Source organism: Protopterus annectens, chromosome 12.part0 (assembly GCF_019279795.1).
Source record: "Protopterus annectens isolate FY-2018-M chromosome 12.part0, PAN1.0, whole genome shotgun sequence".
Lineage (NCBI taxonomy): Eukaryota > Metazoa > Chordata > Ceratodontiformes > Protopteridae > Protopterus > Protopterus annectens.
The window spans coordinates 492047462-492060314 of NC_056746.1; the positions used below are offsets into that span (position 1 = coordinate 492047462).

General features: G+C 40.0%; 1 protein-coding gene across 2 annotated transcripts in view; it reads left to right on the forward strand.

The window, feature by feature from the left end:
• Positions 1-12853, forward strand: part of PMM2 (phosphomannomutase 2) — a 265695-nt gene that overhangs the window by 66626 nt on the left and 186216 nt on the right. For both annotated transcript variants that reach the window (XM_044089603.1, XM_044089602.1), the window contains exon 3: positions 6522-6598. In XM_044089603.1, the coding sequence (XP_043945538.1) occupies positions 6522-6598 (77 nt within the window). The remainder of the gene's footprint in view (positions 1-6521; positions 6599-12853) is intronic.

The following is a 12853-nucleotide window of genomic DNA, read 5'->3' on the forward strand; positions in this document are numbered from 1 at the left end:
CCATGATTGTATGTTGCATAACTTTACAAATGAATTTGGTGAGGCTAATGGCTTTATAGTTCCTAGTGTCAGTAGTTGGGCCACCTTTGTGAAAGAGGACCACAACAGCTGTCCTCAGAGCTTCAGGTACATAGATAGTGGAGAAGCTGAGGTTAAATAGTTTTACAAGGTACTCTGTAAGGTAGTGGTTCATACTAACAAGGAAACAGCCTGATATGTTGCCTAGACCTTTGGAGTTGGTCTTTTTGGTTTTGATGCAGGCTTTTAATACTTGTTCTGAGGTAATCACAGAGGGCAGTGCTGACTGGATATTGATGGGGTAGTAGAGAAAAGTTGTGTTTGTCAGCTAATACATGTACAGTATCCTCTGGGCCATAGTGGGTGGTATCATTTGATATCAACTCGTGCAATGCTCTGTATTGTTTCTAACATACAGGAGTGGCCTTAGGTCAACTGGTGCCCTAGGCAAAACGGCTCCATGGCGCCCCCCCCCCACACCACCCAGTGCCCCTATCATGGTTTGCCTACACCAAACAAATACTGGAAAAGCGCCCCTGCTAGAGTGGCACCCTAGGCGGGTGCCTAGTTGGCCTATGCCTAAGGCCGGCTATGCAACTTAGTTGAATACTTTATGGATATTTTGGGAGATGCAGCAATATTTAATTTGTACATACATTGCATATCTTTGATCTTTTGCCTTAGTTCTTTAGTTAACTTCTTCAGGTTACTTCTGGAGTGAAGGGATTTGAATTTCTTTCTTAGGGCTAGGATTTTTTTTCGATTCGGATTGTTGCAGTTTCCACCAAAGAGGGTTATATGTAAACTTGACATTTTATTTGTGATTGGGAACAGGCACTTCAAAGCTCTTGTTTAGTTGAGAATGAAATCTGTAGTAGAAGTGTCTATTTTGGGTACAGGAGTCCTGGTGTGGCAGGGAGCTTCTGAGTATCATTTTTTTGAAATCTTATACTAGGATGTTAGCCTTGAAGTCTCTGAAGATGGTGGGATTTGAACATGACTTGGGTTGGGATGTTATGGAGGGAATGTAGGCTAGTGCAGCACATTAATCAGATTAGTCCAGGAAGGGGGGACAGCTGCAGGTGTGGTGCATAATAGTGCCTTATTCATAAAAAACAGATGTAGCAGGTTTGAGCTTATAGTAGGGGATACTACTAACTGGTCAAGAGAGATGGCATTGATGATGTCCAGGAAGCACTGTACTTGTTTTTTATTTTTAGTGTATGTTACCAAGTTTGTGGATGGATAGCTGAAATTACCCAAAATTATTGTAATTGAGGATTTTATTTATTTATTTTTTTAAGCTGGATTCATGAGCTACAGGCCTCATGGTGAGAGTTCTGTAATTGCCTTCAATCATTCATAGCATTGGTGCCTTCTCTTATGAGTCCTGTCTTTGCACTACATATCTAAAATATTTTGAATTTTAGTTAGGTTATCAGATTGTTCAGTTAACAGTCAGTTTATATGTCTTTATAGATCCGTAGGTTTTTATACTAGGCTAGCAAAAATGGAGTCTTTATAAGCCTAGCCATGCACCTCAACCTATTTGCGTTCCCTATGTATCATGGATATTTATTAGGAGGGGGGTATATTAGTTAGGAAGTTCTAAAGATTATGAGATGGGGTGGTGTTTGTTTGGGCATAGTTACTGTCTGCCTCTGTCTGTCAGACACATGATAGCCAGACCCGGGGTGAATTTCTGATTTCCAGTGCATCGGTCAGCTTACACTTAAATAGGGATGGACTCTGTTTCACAAGGATGGGGACCTTGTTCCAGAGCATGGGGATCCTCTGAGATCCACATCTCTGTCTCTCTGTCTCTCTCTGTATCTCTCTGTCTCTCTCTGTCTCTCTCTCTCTCTCTCTCTCTGTCTCTCTCTCAGTTGTCCTGTTTATGTCACAAGCAACATTTACATACTTGGATGTAGTGATTCTGGTGCTGTTTGTTTTGTGGATGTGGAGCAGGTCCAGCAGATCTGGATCAGAGGATGCCTTGTATGCCAGGCATAGATTGTCTCTTCATAGACTGTAGGAGACCAAACATAGAAACAGGGCTTTAAGATGACCCATATAGGACAGTTTGTTTATACCCTGGATCCTTCTGGTAAGGAACCTTTGTGGGTGTTCCAACTGTTGCATATGTCTGGTCAGGTACTGCCAGTGGGGGCATTACACTCAGTGATGGGTCTGATAAAGGCCGAATAAAGTGGCACTATGACTTCCTTGGACCTGGATGCCATACCCTTACTTATAAGTTGGGTGACAGAATGATTTTCTTACTACCTTGGCCACATGTTAGTCATAAGCCAGATTACTTTCTGTATATGTTTACAGGTCCCTGACTACTGAGTCGGCTCTTGGGGTGTGTCTTATTAATGGAATAATTAGCCTGGGTGGCCATTATCCCAAAAGGCACTATAATGCACTTCCTGGCATGGAGTTTAAGTAGTGACTGACTTTTGAGAATTCCATGGATTTCTAGGAGATAAAGTTTTCTCCAAAATCACAGTTAATAAGCATTGATTTTTCCAGTGCACAGCCTTACAGTACAACTCAAACTGTAGCTTTGTCTATACAGACCTTTGCTAATAATGAGATGTCTTTGTCCTTTTAATTTGGTTCCTGATTTGACGTGACTTTCCTTCCAAATCAAGATCTGCATATTTTGACATAACTTTCCATGCACTTAACGAGTGTCTTTAATTTAATAGCTGTAAAAACCATCTGCAGAGATCTCTGAGCCCAGGAAAATAGTCTGTCACTGTCTCCCCTTTTTTCACCTCTAGCTGCAAAGAATTGATAAAAGAAGATGACATAGTTTTAGTTTTTGATGTTGAGCAGCAAGGCAAGTTTTCTAATTTCTGATTTCACCTTTAACAGGCCTCTGAATTCCTCTTCTTCAGTTTCAGCCATCACAGTGATATTGACTACACATCTGAGGTCATTAATATTTTTGATTCCAGCATCTAATACATCTGTCTCAGCATTTTGCATGATATATTCCGTGTGGAAAAGTTTAAATAAGTTGTTTAACAATATACATGTGTGTTGTACTCCTTTCCCCATTATTGAACTAGTCATTTATTGCATGTTTGGTTCTTGACTGTTACTTCTTTTAGCTTGGCTCCATTTCTCAAACAAATGTAGCCCTTACCGCCGCTGAGATAACTAGACTGCAATTAGCAGCCCCGCTATTTGAGAAGGAGGAGGTAAGGGAGAGAGAAATGATTCTTGGCCTGCTTAATTTGAACGCAATGAGGGGAGGGTTGCTGGCTTTCAGCAGCACACAGGAATGGTGCAGTTACTTCAATCGAGACCATAAAAACCACCACCCATGCTTCAGGGCTACTTATTTGCAAGGTCTCTTGCAGAAGGGAGAGGTGACCAGTGCGGAAAGACCATTGCTTGCTGGTGTCCTTTGTGTTGCCAAACGTTCATATGAGCCATAAGGCTGAAACAGAAAAATCGCAAACAACCCTTAATGGCTGCTTCAGTGATGGTTCCTCTTTGTTGGCTCTTGTCCCAGTAATGAGGAAGAAACTCACCAGTAGATCAAGAAAGACTGGCATTTAGTAGAAAGCATGGGCAAAATAAATACACACACAAAAAAACAAAAAATATATATATATATATATATATATATATATATATATATATATATATATATACACACACACATATATAATATACTGTGTATAGTTTCATCAGCAGGCAGATATGGTGATCAAGTATCTCCATTTCTGTAAGACGTTTTTTTTTATGGGCCCCACAGTTAGCAGTATTTTTCTGGGACTCCTTTGCTTTTTGTATTATCCGGCAGATGTTGGCAAAAAAACAACCTAAACCTGGACATTAAAACACCATAAACCACTTACAAAGACAACTTGAGAGAGACTTGGTGTAGTTACCTTTTAATAGCTGCTTGGAGACTTGGTGTAGTTACCTTTTAATAGCTGCTTTTGTGAAAAACAATCACTTCTTTAGAAAATACTTTGTGTTTAAAACCATTGTCATATATACAGATTCAAAACACAAGTCATTCAGTACTATAGCACAATCAATTAAATAAGTAAAAAGGAGCAATAAAAGTTAACCCTTCAGCTTCCAACTAGCTTGTGATTGCTAAAACACTTATTATGTCATTCAAGACAGGTGGAGAGTCTACATTTAATCTGCCATTCTGTCTTCTTTCTTTTCTACTTGATTTTTAAAGCTCCCCCCTCTCTTATCCTCAAAAACTTGTTTCAGAACTGCAAATAAAAACTTATTAAATTTACTACATAGAGGAGAATGCGTAAAGAAAGCATTATTTTGATTTTTATTGCATAGATATGTTCATTTATTCTTTGTCAGGCTTCAAGTGGTCATTCCCACATAGAATCTTAAACAACTTGAACATACACAGAAGTGCTTTATGTTGTCTAACCGAATAAGATTGCTGTGTGCAAAGGGGGTCCTCCTTCCTCAGTTGAACTGTGTCCTCCTTATTGGCATCTAACTCCAAAAACAACCTAACGCAACTTCAGACAATCTGTGATGACATGTACAAATTTATAAACCTCTTTCCAGATGAGAACATCATTGTCACACCCTGTCTAAAGCTACACGACCCATCACACAGAGATTTACCATCCTGCTTGGTTCCATGATCTTCAAACTTATCAAATGGAATTATTACCCTTCATTTCTAGTAGGATGCCTGAAAGGCAATTACTTTTCAGTCTCAGATCCCTCTCTACCTTAACACTCAATTTTCTTAACTCGCAAACAAAAATAAAAAAGTTAAAGCATGCTTTCTTAGTTATGGGACCAAAGATCTGGCAATCCATCCCCCAGACAACTAAGAGATGCACTGTCTTACCCTACTTTCAGGCAAGATCTTAAGGCTTACCTCCACAAAGAAACAAATGTTAATGCTTCAACAAAGGCAGCATCACATAACTCCAACACTCTGCACCTCAGATCAAAACCCACAACCTGCTTTACTTGTATTGATGTTTTCCAAGTATAACTCTCCTCTTAATAACACCATTAATATGTCTGTACATCATAAAATAATGGTTGAATAAATTGTATATATTTTTTTCTGATTTGCTTTCAGTTACTTTGAGTATGCTTCACACACCTAGAAAGGTCCTGAAAACTGTCCATTGAGATCAGTTTTCTACTCCATTAAGAATACAAATCTGTTGTGCTTTAAAATCCAAGTAAAAAGAAGCATGAATTCAGTTTTGATTAATATTGAAGTTCTCTTTAAATAAGAAATGTCCTTTGCTAGTCTAAATTGCATTTTCTGTTTAGATTTATTGTCAGCAAATTGGTAAATCCTGTGGTATTTCACCAAAAACAATAAAATCATAAAATAAAAAAACACAGGAAAACACTCATAAAACCATGAGGTCTGATGTGTTTTCCTGTTTAGATTTATTAACGTACTGTGCTAGTTCAGAAGGTAACAGAACTGTTTCTGTGGGCCAGTTATCGACTGTTTTGACTTTGTGTGAAATAAAATATGAAAAATAATTGGTGTTTGGAGGCAGTATGTTGTCCATTTTGTGTCTTAATTTAACCTGTCCTGGATGAAGTATTAGTCCGTCACAGAACATGCAGACATATGCACGTCTGTGTCCAGTTCAGCTTTTGGCAAGTGGCATGTCTTGGGTATGTGGGGAAAAAACAGAAACCCCAGGAAAATCCCATGCAGACATAGGAGGAATATGTTAGCTCCATATAGAAAGCATCCCAGCTGGAACGCAAGTCTCAGAATTAACAGATGTAAGGCAGCATCACTAAATGCTACATCATGCTGCCACCCTCTGCATTTATCCGTTCTAAATAAACACACTAATTTAGACAGTGTTACGTGTATGCAAGTTCAGGAATAAAGACAGCATTGTTAGAATTCTGGGTCAGTTATGTCAGTGCTACACTGTCTCATTGTGACTACCGATAACTTTGAGCACTAGTAAGTAATTTTAAAACATGCTTTTTTGTTTTCCAGGACTGTAGACTGTAGAACATTGTTTTGCTGTGCATAACATTTTGTTGTATTTGTAAGTAAGAAGTACAAAGTACATAATTTAGTTTGATATGAAGTACAGAATCCATAGTGTGTTTTGTTCTACTGATAGATTACTACAGAATCTTAACTTGACTGCAGTTTTTTATTTGTCAGAATAAATTTTACTGAATGCTGAAGTCTGTTCTTCCTCACAAAAAGCCACAATTGTTTAAACATGCTAATGAAGTCAAAGCAGATATCACTGTGGCACACTGGACTGCCCAGGTGGGCTTATATTTAGCAGGTAAATTCATCCAACTTTGTAATTAAGTGCAAGCTTCATTTCTCTGTCATCCCACTTTAATCCTTCTATTCCTAAAATAAAGTTTGAGTGTACTCTACCCTTCAGAAAAATGAGCTACAGTTTTACCTCTATTGAGATGCTTCAGATTGCTTACTTGCATAAAAAAAATAATGCTAGACTTTGTTTTTATTTCAGTTATTACAAAAGTTGATTATGTTTTTGCTGAAAATGGCCTTGTTGCATACAAAGATGGCAGCTTCTTGAGCAGACAGGTAAGTTGATGTTAACCTTTACTCGAGAGATTTTATGTACTTCGTTGAAGTGCAGAGTGTTTTTCCACTTATACTGAGAGGTGTCACTATACTGCTTAAAAATATACACACTGAAATGCCTGTGCAGGAAAGACATACTGTAAAAAGTGTTTCTTCTCTTAATTAGTTTTGTGCTTCATGAACTGAAGGATGCAAATACCATTGACCTCAGAAACCAAGATGCTAACATACACACAAAAGTTGGGGTGCTGAAGATGATTACAGGTCAATTCATCAATCAAGTGCTATTTCATCATAGTTTGCTAGCAAAATGAAACTCCTATTGGGGAGAATAAACTTTTTTTGCTGTGTGTATGAGAGAGAGACTTTAGTGTGAGGCGCTGGGCCTCAAATTGTAACATTCCGAGGGTAGAGGAATTTTCCTAACGTGGAAATTTGGTTTCAGGTTGTTGGACATAGTGGCATGCAATGATAGCTGCGTTTTTTTTTTTTTTTTTTTCCCTTTGTTGATGATACCAGTTTGCTTACCAGCATAGTCATTAACATCATCCTAATATTTCACATGCCTTTCTGTATTTGGTATATGCTAATCATGACTGCATGTCGGAGTTCAGTCTTATGACTGACCCTTGAGGAACAACACCCCTTTTGTATAACCTGTCAGACTGGTTACTTACACTGACCCTTTGCTGTCAGTTTTTAACCATTTCCCTATGCAGCTAAGTAGACGTCTGTCTAATTACAAGTTACTCTATCTGGTTACCAAAAGTGAGTGAGTAACATGAATTGAAAAAAAAATAATGGCTTGAAAACCGTGATTGCAGGGTTAGAATGAATCCCCAACAAGAGGGTCAGCTTGTGTTACTTGTAAGTTAGGAAATTTAATTATAAAGTTGCTATAGCTGTTACTAATTGGTAATTTTGTTTTGTATAGTGTTACCATACTGTGGTGTTCCCTGTTTTTTGCTAGATGAATAAATGCAAAAATCTTGTTTTCAGTAGTTTGTAGAATAAATGTTTCTTGGAGAGTGTAAAATATAACAGGTAGTCCATATTCTGATCTGAAGCATATTAATTTTGAATGCTATTACATGTCTGTCGTCTGTTATGCAGTATTCAGTTTTGCATGAGACTTTCTATTTATGTTTTTGTAAGCATTTTATAAGGAAATATTTTGATCTAATTTTGCTCTTGGGAAAGATGAAATGGTAGTTTAGACCTTGTTTCACTATGGATAGCTTACACCCATCATACCAGGTCTTCTGCATACTGGCTAAAACATTTGCTGTTCCTATAATGCCTTTTTTAGGCAGAGTCACCCTAATAGGCATTCCTACATAGCAAACAAACATAATTTTTGGACATCATGGTGGGCAGTACTGAATGCTAGGATTCTAAACAGGAATATGTCATTACCTGAGGCCCTACTGCAGCTTGAACACATACCTGTTTAGGTACTGAGACATGGTTTCAGTGCAATGCTGGCACTCCCTCTGTACCAGGGTATAGAATCTATTATACCTTGGATAACTGCAGGGGAATATGTCAGAAACACCATCAACTAAAGTCAATTTACCCATAACCCTACTTGGAGATCCAAAGCACCATTAACAAATCCAGCCATTACTTCAATGATAACTACAGATCTCCAGTAGTGTTCCCCAAGCATCATAGAAATTTCCTTAGTGTTGAGGGGGTAAATATCAACATTAATACCTTTTTTCTAAGGGACTTGGTATACTTACACTTCTAAAATGGATAAGCTTAGCTTTTCCTGGATTTTGTTAATGCCAGTGCACTGGAGCAAATAGTAAAACTACCTACTAGAGGCTCTGTCAGTGACCTGGTCTTTACCAACCTAGCTCCCATCTGTACCACACCATGCATCTCCTCAGCCCTGGTCAAATCTGACCACAAATTAGTTACCTTTTATGTCAAGCTTATGGTACCATCCCACTACCAAATGAAGTAATTGTTCAAATTGTAGAAGACCTATGCACAATTCCCAACAATCCACCACAAATGGACCCCACTGACAGGGCTGTACCCTATAAGATAGTAGGAAAAACAAAAGAAAGGAGTGGAGTGGGAGGTTGGAGAGGGTTATGAGGTGAGGCTTAGGTTGAAGGGGATGAGTGAATTATAGTGAGTAAGAATAAGTTCAGCCAGGATTGGTACAGGAGCAGGTCCATGATTTTGTGAAGTATTCTTTTAGGAAGCGTTGAAGGTAAGAGAGTTCTTTTTTAATGGAAGATTGTAAATTGGTTAGAATTGGCCTCCGTAGAATAGGAAGGGCAGAAGATGGGTTTTGGCTAGAGTATTTTTTGTGGGTGTGCTCAGAAAATGTTTTTCTGTATAGCATGCCTAGTTTTTGATGTTTTTTTTTTTTTTTTACATCAAGTTTCAGTGGAAATGACAACTTAAGTGATTTCCTGGAGATGAATTAAGGTGTTTGAAGAGCAGATGATGGTAGTCATCTGTGCCTTCACTAGAAGATGAATGTGGGTTATTGATAAAAATATTGAATATTAGAGGAACAAGGATGGATCCTTGTTGGACTCCTGTGGAAGTGGGAAGGTATGCAGATATAGATCCTTTCCATTTACACCTTGTTGCCTGTTGGCAAGGTAGCTTGAGAACCATTGAATAGATGAAGGTGATACACCCAGGATGGAAAGTTGATTGAAAAGTTGAGAGACCATGTCAAAGGCTTTTGATGTATCTAGAAATGCCACAGATACAAGTTAATTTGAGTTTCAAGTTTTATTGACAGTGTCTGTAAATGACAGTAAAGCAGTGGAGGTGCTGTGGTCTTGTCGAAATCCATGTTGGGCATTGGTGATTAGCGTATTTTGTTGGATATAGTGGAGAAATTGTTGATGTATACATCTTTCAAGGATTTTAGAGGGGGGACGAGATGGCTTGGGATAAAAATTTGTAATGCAAGTGAAATCACCTCCTTATGTATGGGAATAATGTGTGCCATTTTCCTTAAGTTGAGGGCAAAGGATTCTGTTATTGATCTATTATTAAGAATGCTGACAGGGTATGCTATTACATCTGTCGGTAAATTTAGGTATTCTGCGGGAAGGTTGTCAGCTGAGGAAGAACAAGACTGTAGTTTATGTAAAAGCTTTTTTATGAGAATTGTAGACACTGGTTGAAAGCAACAGGGGTAGAGTTGTCTGTGTATTGAAGAGGTTGCTGTTAGGTGAGCTTTGTGAATGAGATGTGCTAGGGTATAAGGTAAGGGAAGTTGGCTGCATGGAAGGAAGTGTGTTAGGCGAGTTTGAGGTTAAGTTGCCTATGCATTCTATGATGTATGTATTGAAATGGGTAGCTGTTTGAAGAGGGGAAATGTCTGGGTATTGGCTGGGATCCTGATGTTCTTCGTCTTCCATTGCTGCAGTCCTGACTATTGGGTATAGTCCGCGTCCAGTCGGCCCGAATACCAGAGTATAAGGCTGACGTCGGTCAGGGCGCATTAGACTGACGTCAGTACGTCAGGGTACTAATGCGCATGACCGACGTCATATCCTCAGTCTTTTTTGCCGCATGGTCCGATGCAGAAGCAGTTTTGCGAGTGCAGGTTGGCGTTCTGAAATATTTCCGAAACCGGAGTTTCAGACCGAAACAGAGTTGGCTAAGTACCCGTAGAACATTTTGGTTTTTTCTTGCCTCAGTATTTTACCGGATGTCAGAAAAAGTGAATAACTGTATTTCTTGTGGGAAACAGATACCTCATAGGGATGATCATACCTTGTGTATACCTTGTTTAGGGCCTGAGCACGACGTTGTTGGTTGCCGCTCTTGTGCTAGGTTTAACAAACGCACTATTAAGAGGAGGTTAGACTGTGCCAGGTTAGTGTTTGGGAAGCGTTGCAATTATAAAATGCCGTCGGATGCTCCGACGCCCGCTTCCTCCAAGAAGCGCAAGGATAAAACAGTGAAGCCTAGGGTTGATGAACCGGCAGTCCCGGACGTCGGTTCTTTAGAAGGCTCAGTGGAGCCGGAGGTTTTGCCAGGAGTTTCCATGGAGTCCCAGGCAGAAACTATACTATTACAGGATGTGCCTTCTCAGGAGGTAGGCCAGGCTGAGGGGGCTTCTCAGGTGACTGTTCTTCCCTCTCTTCCTAAGGTAGTTAGAGCCTCTCCTTCTGTTGCCAAAACTTCTTTGAGAGGTAGGCCTAGTTCAGCTTCAGTGGGGGCTTCTCCTAGCATTTCGGGTTCTGTACCTAAGAAACATATGCTTAAAATGGCAGAAGATTTGATTACTATGATTAGAGGTTCTATGCCCCGCCTGATAAGAGGCCTAGGGTGGAACCGAGTTTGATAGTTTTGAACAGTGTTCAGAGGCTTCAGAATCTTCTGTGGAAGATATGCAGGAGTATCCTACTTATTCTGATTCTGATGTGGATGATTCCACTCCTACAGCTTCTCCGCCTGAGGATTTCTCATTTTCAGAGACTCTGCATTCCATGAGGGAGCACTTTAAATGGGAAGGCCAGGATTACTCTGATTCCAGGAAAAGGCTTAGGGAATTCTTGTTTTTACCCCAGCATAGGCCTTTAGCTATTCCTCCTGTGTTGAATGTGGTGGAAGATGTTTTTGCAGAGGCTTCCCTGAACCCTGACTCTTTGCCTCCTGCTCCTGTTAAGCCTGATAGGTATTATAGGGTGCCCGAAGCTCATAAATATTTGTTTAAGAGTCCTAGGGCGGACCCAGAAACTATTTCTCAAGGGCCTAAGGGTGTAAAGGCTTCTGTGGTTAAAAATCCTGTTCCCACTGATAAAGAGGCAAGGGCTTTGGATAGGTGGGGAAAGAAAGTGTATACTTCTTCCACTCTAGCCATGAGAGCATTGAATTGTCAGTTTCACATGCTTAAATATCAGAATTATCTCCTTTCACAATTGAAATCTAAGGTGGATGCTTTGGCGGAAGGTATTGAGTGTAAAGAGTTGCTGGATTTGGTTCACGTGTCTGAACAAGTGGGTAAGCATTCTTTGCAATGTGGTTTTGATGCTGTACAGGCCTCCTCGAGGGTGGCTGCTACCAGTTCTGTTCTTCGCAGGCATGCTTGGTTGAAGGATCAGAATTTAGCTGAGCATGTTAAGACAAGGATTTTGGATGCTCCTTTACAGTCTGATGTGTTGTTTGGATCGCCTGTGGAAGCAGTTTTAAAGAAAATGGAGGACAAAGCTAAGTCTATGCAGACTGTTAAAGATTTTTTGCAGGTGCAGCCACCAAAGTTTAGTAGATTTTATTTCCATACAATGCCCCCTTTCAAAGGCATGCCAGACGTTCCTCCTCCACAAAGAAAAGAGGCTCACAAGCAAGTTTCTCAGTTACTTCACATAGGGGCCATTCAGCCAGTCCCTGTATCAGAAAGGGGCCTAGGATTTTATTCTCGCCTGTTCCTTGTACCAAAGAAGGGGAACACGTGGAGACCAATTTTGGATTTATCTCTCCTCAACACGTTTTTGGACATTCCCAAGTTCAAGATGTTGACGTTACAACAGCTTTTACCTCTGCTGGGCAAAGATCACTGGATGGTAACTTTAGATCTCAAGGAAGCTTACCTTCATGTGCCTATAAGGCTAAGTTGCAGGAAGTATCTGCGGTTTCGAGCTGGAAATTCTCATTATCAGTTCTCTGCATTGCCCTTTGGCTTATCTACTGCGCCCAGAGTATTCACAAAGGTTCTGGCTCCAGTGATAGCTTACTTCAGGCTTCAAGGAATTCAAATCTATCCTTACTTGGACGACTGCCTGATTCTGGCTCAAGAAAAGGAAGACCTTCTACAGCATCTGGAATATGTTATAGCAGTGCTAAGATGCCTAGGGTATTCTGTGAACGAAATAAAGTCCAGTCTAGTACCCTCTCAAGACATGTGCTTTCTGGGTGTGAGACTGAATACAGCAGCCCAGATGGCCTTTTAACCCCGGACAAACAAAAGAGTCTGTCACTTTACTTCCATCAACTATCTCATCAGTCCGTGCTGACTGCAAGGACAGTCCTTCAAGCATTAGGGTTCATGGCATCTTGTATTCTGGTACTTCCCAATGCCAAACTGCATATGAGGAAGCTACAATGGTATCTCAAAAATGTATGGACACAGCACTGCCAGGATTTGGACACTGTCATTCAAATAATACCTTGCCTTCAAAAAGAATTCTTGTGGTGGGCTCAGGAATGTCACCTAAACAAGGGACTCTCTGTGACCCGGCCAGAGGCAAGTCAGATCTTAACGACAGA